This window comes from Maylandia zebra, linkage group LG8 (assembly GCF_041146795.1).
Source record: "Maylandia zebra isolate NMK-2024a linkage group LG8, Mzebra_GT3a, whole genome shotgun sequence".
Taxonomy (NCBI): Eukaryota; Metazoa; Chordata; class Actinopteri; order Cichliformes; family Cichlidae; genus Maylandia; species Maylandia zebra.
Window position 1 is genome coordinate 20409461 of NC_135174.1, and position 23487 is coordinate 20432947.

At 39.4% G+C, this 23487-nt stretch overlaps 1 protein-coding gene and 1 long non-coding RNA gene across 2 annotated transcripts; one reads left to right on the plus strand and one right to left on the minus strand.

The window, feature by feature from the left end:
• Positions 1-295: 295 nt before the first annotated feature.
• On the minus strand, positions 296-1110 carry LOC143420006 (uncharacterized). The gene is made up of 3 exons (XR_013100015.1): positions 982-1110; positions 653-691; positions 296-385 (listed from the first exon to the last, which is right to left on the minus strand). It is a non-coding gene; the product is annotated as an uncharacterized LOC143420006 (long non-coding RNA).
• Positions 1111-14011: 12901 nt separating this feature from the next.
• Positions 14012-21102, plus strand: LOC101470639 (G-protein coupled receptor 26-like). Its single transcript, XM_004561196.4, has 3 exons — positions 14012-15270; positions 15896-16009; positions 18059-21102. The coding sequence occupies exons 1-3, from the start codon at positions 14603-14605 to the stop codon at positions 18285-18287; spliced, it is 1011 nt and encodes a 336-aa protein (XP_004561253.1). The 5' UTR covers positions 14012-14602; the 3' UTR covers positions 18288-21102.
• Positions 21103-23487: the final 2385 nt, after the last annotated feature.

Consider the following 23487-nt stretch of genomic DNA (forward strand, 5'->3'; position numbering starts at 1 on the left):
TAATAATGAAAATCTGAACATCAGCCCCAGGACTGACCCTGGATAAGCTTCTTTGTGACTGGCCTGCTGTTATAATTAGTTGTGCTTTATGAAGAGGTAATTTGTCTGCTAAAGTTTAATTGTTCAATTATCACTGGATGTGAGAGGATGCCTTGATGCCATTTCATCAGGTTTGAAAATAGTGTTGAACCCCTCATGCCACGTATTGTAATAGTTGGCAATTACGAAGAGAGCCCTCTACCTAAGTTGAGTGATGCATGCTGGCCCTGCTGAAAAGCCTTTGCTACCTGCCTGCTGCAGTTGTTGGCAGTGAAGAGTGGGTCCATTCAGGCTCCAGAGCTGAACCAGACAGGCTCTCAGTGCAGAAAAGGACCTCAACCAGCTCCTGATAGACAGCATAAATACCAACTATATAAGCACTGCTGAGGACTACATGTCAAAACAACATTATCGCAGAGTAAACAAGAGAGGACAAATTGAGCTTTCAGTCTTTTCATAAAAGAAACGCTTGTTCCTTTTCGTTTTGAAAAGAGGGCGAAATCAGTATGAGCTGAAATAAACTGCCTCGTCCTCAACGTCACGTTTCAACCTGTGAAACACGGCACTGAAACACTGAAACTTCTGAATGCGTTTGTTGTTGAGCGCAACTCACCTGCTGATGAAGTACTTTCCAGTTGTTTTCTCGATTTCTCTGGAGAAACAGCAATATAAGAAAATGTACAAATGCATTATTATTCTATTTCAAACAAATTTTTCCTCAATGCCCTTATTGTCAGATTCATTATGTTCTATAAGAAAACATTTCATAAAAACTAAAAAAGACTAAGTAAATTAGGAGGCAATCCCTATTTAAGAAATCCACAGTATCCATAGTATACAGTCTGAAGAAAACAACAAAAATACTAAATCTGTGTGTTTTTAGGTATCGTTAACAAAGACATTTATCATGTAATTACAGCAATATCGTCAGTTTCAAATGACCTGGGTTGTTGACCAGTGATTATGGTCTTTTCAGGGGCCCAGATGGAAATCCAGGAGCTCACCCAGCAGCTTTTCAGTATTCTCATTAGTGCTTTAAATTACCATGTGTTACCAATGTGTGATTAGTCCCTATAGCACCAGGGATGACACGGCAGAGAAAAGGTCTACTCTATTAAAGGTGACAACACAAGATGTCTGTGATCAGTTTTTGGGGTTGTGACTAATCCTATTTGTAGTCAGGGAACCACTAACGTCCAAAATGTTAACACAGTAAAGCTATTTTTCTATAAGGATGTCAGCAGCAGAAATGTTTGCCCTCTCTAACGTATACATAAACTAAATGACGCGTGTTTGGTTTCATACTTGACCCTGTGACTCAGAAAAATTAGGAACTATTTTTCTGTCCACATTTGCCAATGCAAATAATCACTTTGCATTATCACTGGAACTCTGCTAAGGGGGGAATACATTTAGTTTTCTGTCAGGCTGTCACTACCATTTAGGAAGGTAGTTGGATGCTTTCATCTGTTAACTAACAAGGTGAGTAAAAAAAAAAAAGGAAAGCTAAAGCAAATTTTTTTTTACCAAAACAACGACCACAGGGAAGACATAAATTTGTTCTTTGTTTGGAAAATGCTTTTTACTCATTATTGCATCAGACTCTATTAATGTCTGATACAACATTAGTTTTTGTTCTGAAGAAACACTGTTGTATGTGTTTATTGCCTGTTTACAGGAGTTATAATTTAATATTTTTTAATATTACCCACAGAGCCACAGCAACCCCACTCTGGATCTGCAGAAGGACCAGGGAACCTCCTAATCAGAAGGTTGGTGGTTCGATACCTGTCCGCTGCAGTCTGTGTGCCAAATATTCTTGGGGAAGATGGGCAAGAATGTTAGACAGAAAGCACTTGTGGGGTTTTTTTGTATTTTTTTTAAGTGATTGTATGAATGAGGCAAGTTGTATAAACTGTGTTATGTACACAGAGTAGAAAATTACTATATAAGGGGGGAAAAGTAAATGTAATCAATTTGTTATTATCTTTTAGGATCATTATTATTATTATTATTATTATTATTATTATTATTATGAATTCTTACAATACTTTGGAATGTGTCAGGGAATTTTTTTAAATTAGACTAGAAGAAACATAGCAATTTATACAACATGCATATCTGAATGCCATTATAAATTCTAATGTTTAAAATATTGACAATCATGTTGGCAAAAACCAAAAATTAAGGCAATTTCTGTACATTTTATTTTGTTTTAGTTAGTTTTATAAGTACAAAATACTAGTTTTTTTACTTATAGTTTCTTTTGTTGTAAAGCCTAAAAAAAAGTTGTTTTTAAAAATAATAAATCTGTTTTACCTTTTTCATTTTCTGAAGTGATTTTGTGCACTTATTTAATTACTTATTTAACACACGAATCACTTGTTAAACATGTACGAATTCTATGGTAGTTGTATTTCTAAAAATAAAGATCATTCTTTTTCACTACTACAGCCTGTGGTAGTAACATTGAAAGTCCCTTTAATGAGTGATTTGTTAGACCAGGTACAACAGCAGATATTTTCAGCTCTATCCAAACAGTAAATATCCCTTTCATGTTCCTCCAACATGGCATTCACAATCTGAAACAAGGGTACAATTGTGGTTGTCACCAAACAATGACATTTTTTTCTTTCTTTTACTCCCTAAATTCCCCATATCATCTCTACACTGATGCGCAATTTGTCTGTCATGAAGTCCGGGTCATCGGCCCACTCTGGGCCTATTTCCACTGACAACACTGTTATTAGTGGTAAGCTGAGCCAGTGGCCAATGAATCTGCTTACTGTTCACAAGGCCGGGGCTCTTTTCAGCGATTAATTTGATAAATGTATTAATTATGAATCTGGATGACAGTACAATCAGATTGTCAGGCTTCCAGACTTGGCCTTTGTGATAATTTGGCTTTGAGATTGGGGCTCCTCAGGTTTCAGGAGCTATCATCCCCAGAGCTCAGCCTCTTATCAGCGCCTGACCCATTCACTCAGTAATTTCCTGTGTGTTGTAATTAAATGGGGGCTTTCTGATTGCAAGTGACTCTCTTTAAGAGGTCCTTCTTGGGTTTCAGGTGGATGGGATGTTCAGTGGACTGGCTGTCTCCTTCGCCCTCTGCAGGACTCAGTAGGCACTAAAATTGCCCAACGTATACAGACGTGTGTACACTTGTTGGCTGTTGTATAAGACACTGTTTGTCTAGCTGGTTATATATAGAGTATATAAACTGCTTCGTAACATCACAGTCTAAATACCACAAACTCCAACCACTACTCTCATATTGACTTTGCTTTGTGAAACCTGACTTATGGTATAGTTACTGGTGTGCTGGGATCTTATGTCTACTGCTACAAAGTTTAGGAAGTCCTCTGCTGGTTGATGACAGTAGACCACGGAGGTCCAAGTGGAGATAGATTCTACCAGTCTGTCTCCAGTTGGATACTGTTACAGAACTGGATGATCAGCATCCTGAGCTAAGGCGGGGCCTGAAGCAGCAGCCTGTCAGTCTAGCCTGAGTTTTTTCAGTGAAACACTTCTTCCTGCTGTATAATTTCTATACTTGTAATTAAAATAATAATAAGATAAATGGGATGATAAATGCCATTTTAACATTTATGTTTTAAAGTCAAAGCCTAATAATGTATATGACAAATACTTTTGCCCATAAACTGTGGCAAAAGGGCTATTTTTGCCCATATCCGAGTTGAATTTGGCTTGTAAAAATTGAACTTCATCAGTGGCGGGGAACACTAACTAGAGAAAGAAGACCAACAACACCACCCAGGGATTTGTACTCTACAAAATATGAATATAATAAACCTTAATTAAATTACCAGTTGGTAGTAAAAGCACACAGATTCAGCATGGCAGATTCTTTCCTTCAACAAAAGAAGGAAACTTAAAATTCCCTAAAACAATAGAAATAGATCAAATGTAAAAATAAGATTAAAATATTACCCTGAATATCATTTTTTCAAGAACTTGAGTCTGTGGAAATATCCACATTGTTTATGTTTGAAAGTCTCGCGATACACATTAAATTTTAATAACGAGCCATCTTGAGTCCCCTGTAGTAAAACACCTCCTTCTTTTGGTGACAGAAGGTCTCCCTGCTTCCCCCTTTTCACATTTTCCTTTTTGTTTCACCGAGGCTTACAGCTAAAAATCTTTTTCTTCTTTTTTTCTTTTTTCATGTGACCAGGGAGCATCATTAATATAGAGAATGGAGCCATTATGGAGGTTGTGGCTCCCTGGGTAGCACTGGGGAAGAGGTGGGACAATGGCTCCTCAGCATTAATGGCTCCTGTGTGCGCCTGCTATTAATCTCAACAAGGACTGAAGTGGCGTTACAGCAGCTGCAGAAGCAGGACAAACCAGTGCTGAGATTAAATGGAGTTAGTCTTGGGTCCTTTACTCTGACCTCTGACATCACCATAGCCGCAATTTACATTTGCTTAACATTACTTTGTGAATAAAATCAAGAATATTGCTATGCCTGAAATCCAGTTTTAGCACAAGCATCTTGGCATTTTGGACTGCCTCAAAAAATATGCTTTGGCTGGAAGCCATTTTTATGGGACGCATCCTGTTTAGCTTCAGAGATGTCAAATAATTCATGTAACCATGACAAGCTGGGCAAGCAATTTAGAGATTATGTTCAAGGAGTCAGGTACTTTAGCAGAAGGAATATGACAAAGTGGGTAAAAACAGCACTGACCTTGCTTTGCCACAAGGAGGACCCACTGATTAAATTTTGCTGCAGTCTCATTCATTCCAACAGTTCAAAAAACCCTTGGAGACTGCTTGTAATACTGCAGAGTTTCACTAGATGGCAGGAATACATGAGCTAACGAGCGAGATCCTGGCAATTAACTTCCAAGGCAATCTCTTTCAGAAGCAAACCACCTGAACAAACAGGACAGGCACACCTTTTGCTTTGTAGTTTAACAGCAGTGATCACTGAGCTATGAAGAAGGTTTCTCTGTAGCATTTTAATTAAATGATAATTAAATGGTCCGGTGCTAAATCCAAGCTACCAGGCTACATCACATTCCTTCATAAACTTAATTAAGCTTGTCCTTCAGAAATCTGATCAGGTTTCCATCTGCACAGCAGCATATGTGTTAAAGAAAGGCTGGTAAGTTAATGAGACATTAATGGTTATATCACTGTAGCTGCATGCTTTAAAGGAGACACCAGAAGTTAATTGAAGTCTCGTCAAGCTTGATAAGGTGCCTCAATGCAAACGGAGGGTGGTGGGTATAGACACACATTCATGTAAACATGCTTATATGAGATTGTTTTTTTAGCTGATATCTGCTGTCATCCCCTTGTTCTCATGTATTCATGTGCTGGCTAGCTTAAGCTGGAAATAAAAGAATAATTATGCATTAGCGTTTCTAATTAGGGCTTCTCTCAACGGTGAATGGACCACTGATGAAATTTTGGGGGGACTTATTAAATTACTGTGAAATCAAATTAGAAAGGCAAATTAATCCTTGCAATGAATTAGATCAGTGAATGAGAAAATTGACTTTTCAACACAAAGCAGGGATGAGAAGGTGGGATTGGTATAAAGCACAAGAAGGACTGCAAGCAGCCGAGTTCAGATTACTATCGAGGAGGCATGGCAACAGCTCTTATTTCACTGACCACGCAAGTACCTTATTTACATTTAGGTGGGAGCAGAGAATCCACAACAAATCCAGGGGAACGAGAAACTGATTCGTCTTTTAATCTGGGGCTACTCCAGAGCACTTCGATTTATTCTCTCACACATAAGTGCATATGTGACATTGACTCTAGACATGCTCTTGCATACCATCACTTTGCTGGTATTTTCACAGTGACCTCAGAGTAAACCTCATCCAGGTAATATATTATTTTTGACTTATAGAACTGTTGTTTTAGTATGTTAAATATGAGGATGTATATACTTAATATACACTCACCAGCTACTTTGTTAAATGCACCTTTTTAATTGCTTGTTAACTCACATATCTAATCAACCAATCACATGGCAGAAACTCAAGTCAGCAACTCATTCTGCACATAGATATAGTCAAGACAACTTGATGTTCCATCTGAAGAATGAAGAAGAAAAGTGATTTAGAAAATGTTGAACATTGCATGGATGTTGGTGCCAGATGGGTTGGTCAGAGTATTTCAGAAGCTGCTGACCAATTAGGAGTCTCCTGAACAGCCATCTCTAGGGTTTAAGAGGAGAGTGAAAAAAGAGAAAATATCCAGTGAAGAGTAGTTCTCTGGGGAAAATGCCTTGTTGATGGTAAAGCACAGAAGAAAATGCCAGGCTGCTTGGAGTAGACAAAAGGTGACTCAAATAACCGCTCGTTACACCAAGGTATGCAGAACAATGTTGTTGAACCTTCAAGCAGATGTTAAATCCTGAATTCAACTCTTCTCCTTGCATACAAGGCCCACTAAGCCCAGTCTTATCTTAAAGACCTGTCCTGTCTTCCCCCCATTACCTCCAACTGGTTGTGACAGATGACTGCCCCTTTCTTGAGCCTGGCTCTGCCAAAGGTTGCCAAGCGTTTGCTCATAGGGGCTTGTCTCGCTGTTGTAGGGTTTTACCGAACAATAAAAAATGTCTTGAGGTGACTTTCGTTGTGATTTGGGGCTATATAAATAAAACTGAAGCAGATGAGGTCCAGCAGCAGAAGACCACACCAGGCGCAACTTAACTTTCCAGCAGCATGTTGAATAAGAGCAGTTCTGAAGTAAAAAATTCAGCCAAATTCTAAAAAGATGTAAATAACAAAGTGACTGGAAATCTCTGAATTCAAGGACAGATTTTGCTACCTTTGAACACAACTGTTTCTCAGTTTCTTCAGTCTTTATGCTAAGATGGACTGACAGCCTTCAAGGTCCAGTTTCGTACAGACAGACTTTCTTACAACACATTTACAAAAAAATATTCAACTTTTCCTTTAAGTGTCATCTGGTGTTTTAACATGATCTGTCAAATTCAACTTTTTCAGGGAGCATAGAAAGGTTGAGGGAAAGGCTGCGTAATCATTATTTGCTGTGTTATCACAAATAGTATCAATAAATTATCTCTAAATGATCTTCTTTATCTTTTTCTTTCATTTTTCCTGTCTTGGTTATCATTGTTATTTTTGTTACATCTCAGAGTTTTTCAACATTTTGTTTTTCGACTTCAGTAATTAACAGAACCAAATGGCTCCTGGATCATTGTCATCACAGGAGTAGATTATTTGTACTTTTTATGGCTGCCTTTACTGTCAGTGAAGCAGGTTTCACCTACAGTTTGATGGTGGGATAACACCCGCACTTAAAATAACAAATCTGGCACACTGCGTTAACTGTTGCTATTAACAGCATAAATTTCATGATTTGATATCAAAGGAAGATAAATATACAGCAGAGGTATTAGATTCAGGTTTTATTTGGGTCACAAGGTTCAGCCTCTGTCTCGATGGCTCATAGGGAGAACTGATTACCTGTCAGACATGCTCTGTAATTCTTAAGCCCTGCATTAAGGTGACTGACTCTTATCAAATTGTTGGTAGTAATAGACTATCTGGGTCCACAGGAAAAAGAGGATTGCTTTCTATTTTATGTATCTGAATGAAAAACTGATTTAAATGCTGTCAAGGGGAAAGGGTTCAGATCACAGTCCAACATGGGGGAGGAATCTAATCAAGTCCAAGTGAACTGCATTATGAAAAAATACAGGCCGCTAAAGTGCACCACAATAAAAGCTCTCATGCTCCAGAAACACTAGACAAAACATATTTCTCCCATCAGTGCTCATCTAGATACTTCCAGATAAAAAAAAAACAAACTCTGCATCTTGGCATCACATCCTGACACTTCGTGTTCTGCCAGAGAATTGCTAATAACGAGATCAATACACCGCAAATTGTGTTTGCTTTCTCTCTTTGATGTACCACAGGCTTCGAGGAACGGCTGACAGTGTCGCTGTGAACTCGTCTGTGAAATCAAGAGATGAAAGACGGATGTATTTGACTTGATAAATGATCTAAATTTACAAGAGTGAAAGTGTCTTTTATTCTTATTTATTCTTAAGCCTATCCAGCTGATTTAAAGCTCCCTTGGATTTTTTTTTCTTTCTCCTTTGTCAACACTGGAAAAAATACAGCTCATTCCAGCTCCGTCCTGTAAGGTTCAACAGTTTTAGATAATTATGCTATAAAACTGACACCATCCTACAAAATCTGGGCAGCAAATGTTTGCATAAAACTGTCCCGCTAAAGATAATTATTGCACTCCATTGTTTTAGAGTACAAATATCAAGCAGGAGGCTGAAAGCAATTTGTCGGCACCTATAATAAAACACTGTCAAGCTGGAATGCTTTGTGCTTGTGTCTGTAGGAGTTGGCCAGCCTTGAACACACACAGCCAGCGCCTTCCAGGATCCATAATGAAAACAAGCTTGTACTAGCGTCTGTATTAACTGTGCACTGATTATACATTTCTGGTGGTGAGATCAGAATGGGTGCTGGGTTTTCTCTGCCTTGCCATATGTGGAAAGACAAGTCTCAGATACTACAGGAGGATCGGTATGGTGAGCAGCTCAGCAGGGCATACAGATGGAGGACATGAACAAAAGCTTCTTATGAGGGAGGCTTTTTTAAATTCATATGCAGCACTCAGTATTTTCTGTGATTACATTATTCTATTATTGTGCCCACAAGCATCAGTCGCATTTAATGTAGCTGATCGAGTTGGAATTCATTTCAAGTACTTCTGGATGTTGGTGCATCAATAATAAAATTAGAATTCGATATCTTTTAAAAGTCTTTGAATGCAGTTCAGTGGAGTACAACATTTTCAGGAAACTGATGACAGGAAAAGAACTGAAAGATTGTCCAAAATTTATGTAATTATGTAGTAGAAATGCAGCTGCTGATTGGTTCATGTTTTAAAAAAATGTAAGGTGTCCAGTATATAAGTGAAAAACTACCTCAATACATTTAAATAAGATCAAGAGCCTATTTAGAACTTTTACTGTACTGTGGGCCATATTGTGATACAGAGAATGGTCTCAAAGAGAGAAAATATACATTGAGCAGCAGTTCTCCAGGCAAAAATGTCTTACTGATGTCAAAGGTCAGAGGAGAAAGGCCAGACTTCTTCAAGCTCATTATGCAGAAGAGCATCTTTGAATGCTGAATATGTTGAACTTTGAAGCAGATGGACTACAGCAGCAGAAGACCACACCAGGTGCAACTTTTATCAGCTAAGAGCAAGAAACTGAAGTTTGGAAAAACATTGCCTGGGCTTATGAGTGTTTGATTTGTCACAAACAACATGAAAGCATCGAGTCTCAGTTGTTCAGGCTTGTGGGAAAACTTTCCTAGCACAGTTTGGCTCCTTAGAAAAACTCGATAATAACACAAAGAATGTCCTAAAGCTCAGATCATTTCAAGAAATTTTCTTGAACATGACTCATTAAATAGTTTCCACACTCACCAATTTCAATCCAGTAAAGCACCTTTGGGATGGATGGGCAGCAAATCTGCAGCAACTGTGTGATGCTATGTCAATATGGACCAAAGTCTCTGAGGAGTGTTTCCAGTACATTGGATAATCAATGCCATACTTGTATATTTCTATTTCTAATCAGTACTCACTTTATGGTTACTAGACAACGACTCACACTGACTTTGGTACTCACCTGACTCTCCATACATCATCATGAAGTACAATGGGGCCAAGTTATGAAAACAAATTTACCTTTTATTGGTGTAAATGTCCTTTACCTGTGTAAATGCACTTTTTACTTTTTTATACGCCAGAATTTAGTCATTTGCAACAAATTATTATGTGGAGCTCTCGCCTACAGTATGTGTTGCACATCTCTGGGGGTTTTGGGACTCCACTTTGAGAACCAGTAATATCTGCTTCAAGGTAGTAATGCCAGTAATAGGTTTCAGAAACTCTACCAGCTTCACTCAGTAATTCTCTGCTGCTTCAGGTAACTGCTTTGTGTTTTAACATATGTACAAGCTTTATTAGATATCAGAGTGGTTGCATTGGTGATGACTAAGTCAGAAGTGACAGGAAACTGGCCTCTCTCAGCGTTATAGCTAGCTGTGTAAACACCTTCCTTTTCTCCTTACTTGCAAAGTGGCACTTCACGATGTTTATATAAAGCTTCTTGTATGAGTGAGCATCCCTACCGTCTTCACCGTGAGACCTTTATGAGCCATAAGGCTGCTGTTCTACAGCTTGCATGTACTCTTCTGAGTTACATAACTCAAGTCTTACTTTTACAAGTTTTCCAGTTGTCATATTTGCAGCACAACTTCTTCTCGGCTCAGAAATCCTGCATTATTTTTCTTGGGAAGGTTGGAAATATAAGTGACATGTCTATATTCACATGAGTCAGGAAAACCAAGAAGCTAAAGCACAGCCTATATCAACTGTGGGTTTTAAATATATACCAGCCTGCCAATCAGAGGGAAGTCAAGGGTGGAATTGGAACTGGCAGCAAATTCAAATTCACACTGTCACAGCATAAAGGAGGAGTGCCGCAGGCTCTCTCTCAACCTACTGTCTCTCACAGTCAAGTCCTGCACTTGTTAAATCTTTTGACAAGAGGTATTATCTTCAAAGTGAAGATCTGCAGACTTGAGATTTTTTCTCAGCCACAGTAAACCCGAAGGATTCCCTTACAAAACAGAGATTTTAAGTAATAAAACCCCTAAGTTACACACTATGGGGCACTGTGATAGATTAGTAATTACAAAAGCTGTAATATTAAAAAAAATTAAGAACATATCAATATTCTCAATAATAATAATAATTCATATAATGCAGTGTGTGTCCCCAAACCTCCTCCTGACATTTCAGCTGACTCTAGGTGCCTTATCACTGTCTATTAAGTGTAATTGTTCCTTTTTGTGCCTTTCTGTAAAGTGATGGATATACACTCTCTCCATCTCCTGACAAAATGTTCGTGAAATTCATTTAACAGAAAAAAGGATGAATGACCTGAAGATGAATCCTATTTGTTCTTGTTCCAGTCGGTAATAGAAATAAATAATATAGTTGGTTGGTTTGGTCCAGGTCTTGTGCCACCAAGCAAAGACTCACTTACTGGGAGAAATACACTGGCTGGCCAATTTGTTAGGTACACCTGCTCACTTGCTCAAATTAGTAGCAAATTAGTGCATTTAGGTATGTAGAAAGAAATGTTATAGATGAATTTGATTGTTTAATTATCTGTAGAGATCATGATAGTGTTTATTCTTGATTGTTGTTTTTGTTCAAATGATCTTAGACTGTATCAGAAACCTTCCAGGTCTTAAAAGTGAAGTCTGTTTGGAAATGTCTTAGAGCTGCACTCTTTGCAATACTCAGCAGGGGGTAAATTCTCCTAGATGCAGCTGGATAGAAGCCTCTTATTGACGCCTGATCCATGCCTTCAGTAAAAAGTTTCCTGATGAAGCCTTAATTGCTAATTTCAAGTTTTACTTAGTAAAGCACGTATTTTATTTTGGAACTTATGGTCCCTATCAATGTCCCGAAGAATGAGTGGGGTATGTTGACAAAGAGCGTTTATACACTCAGTTAGCACTTTATTAGGGATACCGTGCTAAAACTGTTTTGAGCCTACTTTTGCCTTCAGAACTGCTTCAATTGTTTGTGGCTTTGATTCAACAGTTAGGTGCCAAGAAAATATCTCCCACACCATTACACCACAACCAGCCTTTACCTGAATAAAATGTCACTGCATAAATCAAAACACCTCATCGGGTCATGATTTTGAAATCATCTGTTGTTCAGTTTTGGTGAGTGTGAGTTGTAGCCTGTTCTTAGCTGACAGAATTGGCACATGCTATATTCTTCTGTTGCTCTAGCCAATCTGGTTCAAGGTTCAATGTGTTCATTTTATGTGAGATGGTTTTGCATTAAGATCCCAGTAGATGAACAGTTTCTCAAATACTCCACCAATACTAACAACCATGCCACACTGAAAGAGTCTTAAAACACCTTTCTTCCTCATTCTAATGCTTGACTTGAACTTGGACAGCAGGTCATCTTGACCGTATCTACATGCCTGAATACATTAAGTTGCTGCCATGTGACTGGCTGATTAAATATTTGCATTAACAAGGAGTTGAAGAAGGTGTACCCAATGAAGTGACCAGTCAATGTGTACATCTTGAAGCCCTAAACCTAAATTTTATTATTAATCAAGTTAGGGTATTAGTCAACAAAAATGAGAACTTATCCCAAAGGAAATAAGTCCAATTAAGCCCAGAAATCAAGACCCATCAATGTTTGTGTAAAGATGTGTAGATTTGGTGTTTTTGCACATGGGACTGGACCATTTTGAATGATCAGTACTTTTTGTTGCATTACACAAATATAATGTTGGTTGTGGGTAGACACAAACTTGAGACAACATATTGAATTATGTGTCATTCTTTAGCATTGTTTGATGAGTCAGTAAATGACCTCCATAATGTTAGTTTGTGTAATTCTTAATAAACCACAGTCGATAAGATTTGTGGGAACTAGGCATTATTTAATTGACACAACAGGAGCTGTGTACAGTGTTTTTATTCTGGGTAATCTCACGGGATGCCAGGAGGTATCAGAACCCATGTTTCCTTGAACCAGGCCATATTTGGATCTGTAAAGACACAGTGCTCTCTGAAAACAAGCCTTCTGTAAGGTGGTATTAAAATTAAAAGGTTTTCCTTGGCATATTTGTCTAATGTGGTGTAGTGCTGTGGAGAAATGTGAATGTTCTAAATAGTAAATCCTAATAAAAAAAATCTGCATTTTAAAGAATAGTATCCCCTTGTCTGTGGATATTATTCATCCATGTCCCTCTGTCCCTTCTAAGCCATATTTTTAGAGCACTTTCCTTAGAGACATTATTGTCTCTGGACCTGACATTTAATTATGAAAAGAATAATTAAAATGATGCATACAAAAAGCTGCACTTGTGCCTGAGATCAACTGGTGGCTCTGTGCTGATAAGTCCCTTTAAGTGACGAGATAAAAGCCGCAGAAGCAGTTGCGTGACAGTATGCAAGTGTCCGCTCCTGCAAAAGCTGATTGTCCCATCACATGTACAACATGCTGATAATGCATCCATCACAGCCAAAGCCTCATGGGGTCCAAGATGGAGCTCCATTTCTGCCTAATCATACACAGCAGCTGCCAGGGTTGTCCATCCCTGCAGCCACCTTCTCTTTGCATCAAGAACAAACACCACCCCTATACTCCACTACCTCATAGTATACGACTTTAATGAGGCTCACTTTCAACACAAATCCTCCTCTTTTCCTCCTGTTTCTGTTCACGTTTAGCCAAAGAAAGAGGACACGGTAGACTGCATTTATTACATCCTCACACTCAAATATCACGTATGTGTGTGTGCACGGTAACAATAACTCCTTCCACCCACACACTACCCCCTCCCGTCCCCCTCCCCTTCTGAAAACCACAACCACCACCTCACACACACTGCTCCAGCGCCTTCAGTGGCTCACGTGCCACAGCACACTCCGCTGAATCCCACGCTTCAGAGGAAAAATTCTCCCCACACTGAAGTCCAGAGGGGCAGCAGAGTGTGGGGGTGTTATCCAGCTTTCAGGGAAATAGAGGATTTTGCTCTTTATCAATGTGATGATGCAGACTTAATTAGTAAAGATGAAGAAGCAGTACTGCTGGCAATCGTGATTTGGAAGAATGAGATCAGAATCAGGCACGAGAACTCATGTTAATCTCTGTTTTATTAATGAGTTTGACAGGTTTAAGGATTTTAGGTGATTTGGTGAAAAGTCAGATTCGTGCCTCTTAATTGTGTACCTTATATGCTCTTTAGTGTAGTATTTATATTCTTCTTTCACCTTGATTATGCTGTCTATCTTGTATTTATTGTCAAGATAATTCCAACTCCCTTTTTACAAAAGTCCTGAAGGAGAGTTTAAAATGGAAAAAAGCCGTTTTGCGAGTTTAACATTTACAATAGTCCAAAATAATAATATTTTTTTAATTTTGAAAAAAACAAACAAACAAAACAAGCACGCTTATTTTGACCATATCTGCCATTTTCCGTTAAATGAGCTTAATAATTTCTCATTTTAGCTGTAACTAATGCTCTTTTTTTCCTCTTACTTTTACCCAGAAGAGGAGAGAGGAGAGAGATCAAGTAGCCCACACACTGTGCAATGTGTGCGGAGGGGTGATGCCTCGGGAGCGCATCACAGGACACAAAACCCCACTGCAAGACGCAGTGCCAGAAGAGAGCAGCTTTGGCAAGAGAGCTTGTTTTCTGTAGATTAGAGTGGGGAGAAAGAAGGAAGTTAGTCCGTTAAAAAACTAACAAACATAGGTTTTCTATCATGTCGGAATCCTCCTGAATATCTTTGCCGAAGAAGAAACAATGTAGTTGAAAGAAAAGGGAATCTCCACCGGTGAAGAGATCCGGGGATGCATGGACACGGTTACGGGTGATTAGTGTAATTTTGCAGCTGCAAAATAAAGACTGGATATGCGCAGAAAAACTGGAGAGAAGTGAGTTTCGGGTGTCCACAGGATGGACACTGCGGAGGTAATTCTCTCGGTGCTGGTGGTTGTGATTATTATAGTGTCGCTGCTGTCCAACGTCCTGGTGCTGATTTGCTTTTTGTATAACCCGGAGATCCGCAAGCAAGTCCCCGGTCTGTTCAACCTCAACCTCACCTTCTGCAACTTGTTGCTCACCGTCTCCAACATGCCGCTCACTTTGGTAGGACTTGTCAGTAAAGCTCAACCGGGGGGAGATGGCTTCTGCCAGATCGTGGGCTTCTTGGAGACTTTCCTGTCCACGAACTCGATGCTGAGCATGGCAGCTCTGAGCATCGACAGGTGGATCGCGGTGGTGTTCCCCCTGAGGTACCACTCCAAAATGCGCCACAAAGACGCGGCTTTTGTGCTCGCGTACACGTGGGCGCACTCCATGTCCTTCTCCACGGTGGCCGCCTGTCTCTCCTGGGTTGGATACCACCGGCTTTACGCATCCTGCACCCTGTCCAACCCCAGAGCGAGCAATCGGACACAGTTTGTCGTCTTCACCATCTTTTTCCACTCTTTCACCTTTCTTCTATCTTTCATAGTATTATGTGTCACATACCTCAAAGTACTTAAAGTAGCAAGGTTTCACTGTAAGAGGATCGACGTTATTACAATGCAAACTTTGGTGCTTCTAGTGGATATACACCCCAGGTGAGCTACTTTAAGTTATCAATCCTGCAACTATAACGTTATATGGTATAGCAATCTGGTACCTTTATATTTGTAGAGCTTGAAAAGTATTTAAAAATTAGTTAAAAGGAAGGGTTTAGCCTCTTTTATTCTCCTATCTAAAACAGCGAATCTTACATGTGAATTGAGTCCTCGCTCAAAATCTAATATAACTGAAATGTCATCTGGGGTGATTGCTTTATTCTGTCTCTGTGCAGAATAGCTCCCATGGAAATACTATACAATCTCTGAGTGTGTGTGTATGTGGTTGAATAGCCTACTGCAGATTATAAATCCTGTTATTACTCACACAGATGACCTCTATTTCATAAAAAAAAAAAATCTCCAAAGCAATGTGTCACCATGGCATCACAGCTGTGGTGCACTCAGGTATCACACAAAACCATACAGGCACAGAGAAAATGATTAAATTGGAATTCTTAAAAGGGAGATCCCCACTTTGAGCCTTTAATTTGACCCAGTTGATTTACCTGAACTCACCCTATACTGGATCTCCCCATGCTTTACCCCTACATGACACCCACTCCCTGTTGTCTCATATTAACCCACTTTGTGGGCATCCCTCTTTATGTGTTTGTGCTTGTAGTGTCCGTCAGCGTTGTCTGGAGGAGCAGAAGAGGCGACGACAGAGAGCGACAAGGAAGATCAGCACCTTTATCGGCACCTTCATGCTCTGCTTCGCTCCCTATGTGATCACGAGGTGAGTAGTAGAGAGACTGGGTGACCAGAGGGAATCCATGCTGGACCACCATGCAGAGTATGCAACCCTTGGATACCTCCTTGCACTCCAGTCACAGATACCCATATCCCTCCCCTCCTGCTTCCTTTCTCTCTCCCCTCCGCTTCCTCCTCACACTGGCCAGAGCTGGAAGATGAGATTGGCTGACCTTGTGATAAGTAATATGCCTCTGCTCTGCTGTTGCTGCTGCTGCATTAGCACTTTTTCTCTTCGAGTTCGCGGGGTGCATATCAGTTTGTCAGGTAGAATCCACTCACATCAATCACTAAACAAAGACAGGATACCAAATAAGGCCTGTAGTGAGTGAGACACATAAGTCATCGGGTTGCTGTCATGTGAGACATTTACTTTAATACAGTCAGACCCACAAGCATTTGGACAATGAGAACCCACCACCACAACAGAATTTAAATCAAACAATCAAGATTGTTGTGATTGAAGTGCAGAATTTCAGCTTTAGATTAAGAGATTTGACAAAAGAATCTTTATGCATAGACCTGCTGCACTGTAAAGGGGTTGCTGTAAAATCTACAGCAACTACATGGCAGCTGGATGCCAGTAACTTACTGTAAATAAAACTCACAGTAGAAAAAAATTGAAGTAGACGTGATCTGAGTTAAATACAGTAGGCTTTGGCAGTAACCTGTTCTTCTATGTGGACAACAAGTGCTCCCAATTTATTGTGTTTTCAGTGGATAACAAAGCTTAGCTGCAAAAGTAGGTATGACCTCAAATTACTTTGTCATATCACCTAAGCCATAAGTTCTGGAGAATTTCCTTTCTCCTGGAAAAGCAGTTTTGCCCTCCTAACAATTTAACTGTAAATATAATTACAGTAGCCTATGTAATGTTACATTATGAGATAATATGTGCTGAAAGCTCTTGTGCTAACTGTGTATCTGTGTACGATAAACAGAGATTTTGAAAAATGGACTCTGCTTAAAATTGCTTTGGACCACTGCCTACCATTTCCCTAACGTCTTTACTTCTACATAATGGGATGAAACCTACTAGCTGCATCTTCAACCAGTTTCCAAGAGGTTCGGTTTGGGGTATTCATTTCATGTTAAATTTTCCGATTTCCCCTGATCCTCTGCTTTGTGGAGTTCTAGCTTCTTCTGTGTTAACTCGTGTGAGAAAACACCTTTGCATTTGTGTGGCGCTGTGACCAACATTCACTCGTTCTGTGGAGTGTGTGTGAACAAATGACAGGGATGGCTAGTAGCCCATGTAAGGCCTGTGGTAATACGCTGACAGAGCTCTATTTTGGATGGCCTAATCATACAGAGTGCAAGTGTAGACAATCAGCGGTTTTATACAGCTTTATGATGGTTTAATAACTTACACTTCACACAAATGTGTCTAAAAGCAAAAACAAGTTGGGAGTGCCACGAACTGCTTTGAGATGCAGACCTCACAAGACTGTAAAGCTTATTAAGAGCTGCTTTAAATTAAATATTTATATTATATTATACACTAATGAGATGGTGTTTTTTTGTTTTTTACCAGACTGGAAGAATTCACTGTCTGACATTTTCTGCTCAGTCTTCAGTCTAATGTGGTTGTCAGTTACAATCAAACTTTGTTCACAGACACTCATTACTGCTTATCTGTTTTACTCTTCTTTTGTCTTTTCTGGCTTTAAATATTGCTGACTGCAAATTAGAAATGAAATCTAATATAGCCCCACACTGTAAATCCACATTCACGACAGAAAGGCGGGGAAATCTTGTACTGTCCTTTGACAGCTACCTACTTTTTTTCTTGTGGGTAGATGAGAAAAATAACTTTATACAAATATGTGTTTAATGGGATTCCTGTATTTATAAAGAAGCAGAACATTTTCGTAAGTAACTCCCTGCTTACTATGGGGGAAAAATAGAACACTGTGTTGCAAATGTATTTCAGTTTCTGCTCAATAAGCTTAAGGCATGCATGTCTTTTCCAGCATGTTGACTTGCCTTTCTACCACGCTCTCTCTCACCACCCTCTGTTTATGCTTCCCTGCAGGATCGTGGAGTTATTTCCAGCGGTGCCTATCAACCCTCACTGGGGAATTGTCTCCAAGTGCTTAGCTTACAGCAAGGCAGCTTGCGACCCATTTGTGTACTCCCTCCTCCGACACCAGTACAAGAAGACATGCACTGACATCATCAACAAGCTGCTGAAGCGCAGCTCCTTGAACGCGTCCGGACACCAGCACGAGAGCCAGGTGAACAGCATACCCACCGTGGAGTGACCGGCATTGCCCCGATGGGAAGGTTAACCCGACAACTGTCAGGGAAAAAAGAACCTAGTTTAGTGTCGATGAAGAAGTGGAATAAATTTTGGTAGTTCCTGTCCATGTCTGCTTGAATTTGGTCTACAAAAAAAGGAAAGAAAACAGAACAGACAAGGTCAACTCCCTGTACAGGAATACCACTGCGCTTTCATACCGAGTGCCCAGAACAGCAAATCAGTGCAGTGAACTTGCTGTGAGGACAACAAAGAGCAGCAGATTCCATGTCCACCTGGAGAGACAGATGTGCTTACCCAGGATGAATGGCCACCTAAAAGTTTTATTATTTTAGGGTAGCTTACAGTCAGATATGAGATACAGTTTATTATATACAGATTTTGCAGTGTGTCTGTTTGTTTTGACATAACTGTAATATTCATTTTATCTTACAAAAAAGGGGGGAGGGTGGGCTGTATGTCTGTTTTAGTCTGTGCAAAGTGTTTGCAGTAATTTATACATTAATTCTGTATGTAGCACTGAAGACTAGTCTAACCAAAACTTGACAAAGTAGAAGAACAAGTTCCCAAATTGTATTGTAGAGGAAAACATACAGCAGACTGTGCACACTGCACAGGATGGCTCAGGTATAGCCCAGTCCGAATTAAGCAAATTCTTTGGGTATTTTTTATTTTTCAATACATTATCTGGCTGTATTAGCACCGGATGTAAATATATTTTGTTTTATGTGTACTGGCATCGTTCATGCTTTAGCACCCATTTTAAGGACTTACTGATCTGTCCAAGCAGAGTTTTAGCAGAAAGAAAAAAACCTTCAAACCGACTGCCTTTGCTGTCATGACTGACATGTGGCCCTCAGGTTGTTAAGTCAAGTGAAGCATGATCAACTGTATTTGCCTGGGTTTGTACTCACAGTCACAAGTGACCCGTAGAGACTGCTCGATGCTTTTTCACACATACAGGAAGGAAAATGCACGGGACATGTCTTTTGGCAAAAAGATGAGATGATTTAATAGAGATGACAGCCACGGACACGAGAAAATAGTAGAGCAAAGCACCTCTGGATGCAGAAATAATCAGTTTGAATGGGTGAAGTAAAAAAAGAAATATCTCTGAACAGCTAAGGCCAACTAAATGTGCAATGGTAATAGTTGAGAGCACCTTTACCACATAATATTATTAAAATCAGTCTGAATTACTGAATATGCTCAAAACAAGGGATGATAATCCTAGCTAAACTAAGATAGGATTAATAACTTGGACCGCAAAACTAAATGATCCTAGTCTGTGATTCCTATTAGTCTTTTTTTTTTCTCAGCAGCAGGTTTTCCAACTACTTTGCCAGGAAGTCAGCGACAGGAAAGAGCTAGTAGTGATAATAGATAAGTGGGCAGCTAAGCTACTAACACAGATATTAGATATTGATACTAATGCAAGGACTAATAGAAGGACTCAATTGTATTTATAAATATAACATATTGTTGTCTTTGCTGATAAAAAGGTTTTTCTTTTAAATAATCACCTGAAAGCAGTAGAAGGCAGATGAAAATCATCCAGTGCCACTTATATTTGTAAAGCTTTGGCAAATGATGGTGGAAGGCACCAAGTAGAAATAATTATGACCGTATAAACTTTATTTAAAGGAGACGTGCAACAAACAAGTCTCTAACAACACCAGGCTACCAGTTGGACCCTAACTTTAACCCACCTGTCCCACTAACCCTAAGTTATTTCATTTTTTTTCTTGGTAAAGAGATAAAAAAAAAAATTGTTTTAAGCAATTTAGAATTATTTTGTTGGTTTGGTCCATTAAATCGAAACAAAAACATCCAAAGATACTGTATTTGATTTTATAGAAGACTTTGATAGAAGACAATAGAAAACCAGTTATATTTACTCGTTTACAGTACATTTTAATTTTTTTTTGTCATGTGGAAACAAAATGCATTAAACAGTACATCTGACAGTGAGATGGGGAGTGAAAATGCAGTGCCAAAATTACTGATGATGCCCAGTGAGCTAAATATAAGCAGATGTAATTAATTTTCTAAAAGCAGAAAAGAAAACAAAAGAAGTGAAGGCTATTTATGTAGGGTGTAAGGATTCATAATTTTACAAAGGAGAAACAGTTGTCTTGACTATATCATGCATTGTACGACGCTCCAAGACAGCTGATGCCTTAAATTCTATAATATGTTAGTTTTAAGTTTTTCAGACATATAGATATCTAGAACTATATTACTGGAATCAATAATTGCCTTATTCACTTCTGTTCATCAACGTTACTCGAAATCTGCTTCCTTTTTGTTATCCTCTAATTCTGATTTCCTGAAGTTCTCACTTGCCCACATTAAATGTTTCTCATAAATGATGACTAAAACGAAACCTAAACCTAAAACATGTCGACATATTTAGATGAAAGGCAATGTGAAAAGTATTTTTGAGTCTTTTGATATATGTAAATGTAATTTATTGGGATAATTTATTGTATGTCTGAGTTTTACAGAATGTGCTGCTGCAAATGCAAATTAAGTTTATCCTGTTGTGAATCGGTGGCAATGAGTGGAGTGTAATATACCTCATTTTGTTTATCAGTGACTGACCTGACTGCCTAAAGTGTTTTGTTATGTACCTCCTGATTTATAAAACCATGGCTCGATGCTGCTGCTGCTGCTAAAGATGGCTAAGATGACAAACCCACGATGTTGGCGGTGATGGGATGAATGCTTTTTCCATAATATTTTTTTTTAATGGAGATTGTAATTGTTATGTTGGTAAAAATGACAAAGATGACTGTTTTAGATTTTAACCATGATGATTAAACTGATGACAACTGTTATTGATGCGACAACAAAGAAACACTTACTCTCACACTCACACCATCGTAACACAGCTCACACTTGCACATATAACTTTAGTTCTATTTGACATAATGGATAAGATGAATCCATAAGAGGTCTTCATGAAGCTTCTCAGCCTCTCGTAATGGAGTCTTTGTGCCTTTGTTCACAGACATAAACACTAGTGCATCTTAAACAATTGAATATTGTGAAAAAGTCAAAATTTTCTGTGATTTAATTCAAAAAGGTAAAATTCACACAGTGAAATAATTCACGCCTTTTTGTTTTAATGTAGCTTTTTATGGTTTATAACTCACGACAATCAGAAACCCTGTATCTGAAATTACTAGAACATTTCATTTAGTGTTTTGAGTATATTGCTTTTCAGACAGTGTCTTATTCGCTACATGCAACCACAATCACAGGAAAGACTGCAGACTTTGCAGTTGTTCAGATGAAGGTCGTTAACACTCTCCACAAAGCACCGCAGAAGGTCACTGCTAAAAAGGCTGGCTGTTCACAGAATGCTGTATCAAAGCATATTAATGGAAAGTTGACCGGAATCGAAAAGCGCAGAAGGAAAAAGGTGCACAATCAACAGGGATGACTGCAGCCTTAAGAGGACTGACGTGCAAGGTTGATTCAAGAACTTGGGGAAGCTTTACAAGGAGTGGGCTGAGGATTGTGTCAGTGCATGAAGAGCTAGACACACAGAGCTCTTGAAAGGAGCTACAACTGATGCATTCCTAATATCAAGCCACACCTGAACCAGAGATGTCAGAAGGGTCTTACCCAGGCTGAGGAGAAAAAGAACTGGACTGTTGCTCAGTCCAAAGTCTTTGAGTTGCTGAAGTTGGTGTCCGTATCTTATCAGGAGCCATATTTCTTTTCCTTTTTTTCCCCTATTTTTTCTTTAACTTCCTGCTTTAGCAATAACAAGCAATAACTATTTGGTTTTTTTAGATTTTGAGAATGCATCTGTGTTGGACAGAAGGGGGAAAAAAGCAAGGGTTTGACGAGATGACTCTCATGTATCTGCGGCAATTCAGACTGTTACCACGAGCAATCAGTCTGAGTCACAGGGATGCCATTTTTTCTGTTCACACCACAATGCAGGTGGTAATGAAACAGCACCAGCTGACAGAGAAGGGCCTGGCTGTAAAACACTGATATCCTGTACACTGATTACCACCCCAGGAGCCAGTGATTATCTACAGGTGGGTGGCACTGACCATCTAATACGGTTTAATGGTGGTTAGCTTCAGCCCACTCGGGCTTTTTGGGGGGGGGGGAGTTTCAGTGAGAAATATGCCACAACTCAAAGTGAAAAGTAGACACCTCACACAAAAAGCAAAACACAAATCAAAAGAATATGTTGGGATCTTTTTTCCTCCATATGATACTTTTGTTTAGGACTGGTTAGGTTAGGTTCAGACATAGGTAACATAGGTACGATTTGTGAAACTCAATTATTATAAGAGTTTAATTTTTAAATGTAACTCAGGATGATTATTATCTTCCTGTGTGAAAAACCCCAAACATGTGGGGCTTATTCCTGCAGTTGTCCTTTTCTTTCTCTCCCATATGCTACCACATGCTTTTTGTTTGACTATATTTTTTTTATATATATAAAAAAATGTGTGACATATTCTCACTATGCTGCTATGTGTGGCTGCTGCAAGAATATACTTTCACTAAAATGATAAATGTACTTGGCCTTTTTTTTTTGTTCCTTTGTTTTTCCTTTTTTTATTACATCCTTACACATGCTTTCACTTATTTGTCTGATTACACTTTTTTAAAGCAGCCCATTGGACAAAAACATGAAGTGCTTTATTAGCAAGGTGTGCCCAGAGGTGTATCAAACACTGAACACTGGTGCTCCACAGGGGTGTGTACTGAGCCCTCTCCTGTACTCACTCTACACCTACGACTGCACAGCCACTAACAGCTCCAACATCATTGTGAAGTTTGCGGACGACACTACAGTGGTGGGTCTTATCACCAACGGTGATGAGACGGCTTACAGGGAGGAGGTCAGCGCCCTGACCCACTGGTGTCAAGACAACCATCTCACCCTCAACGTCGCAAAGACAAAGGAGTTGATAGTGGACTTCCGGAGGTGCAGAGAAGTACACACCCCCATCACCATCAACGGCGCTGCTGTGGAGAGAGTGAGCAGCTTCCGGTTCCTTGGAGTACATCTGGCTGAGGATCTTACGTGGTCAGTACACACAAACAAAACAGTGAAGAAGGCGCAGCAGCGCCTCTTCTTTCTCAGGAGACTGAAAAGATTCGGCATGAGCCCCCGCATCCTCAGGACCTTCTATCACTGTGCCATTGAGAGCATCCTCACTGGATGC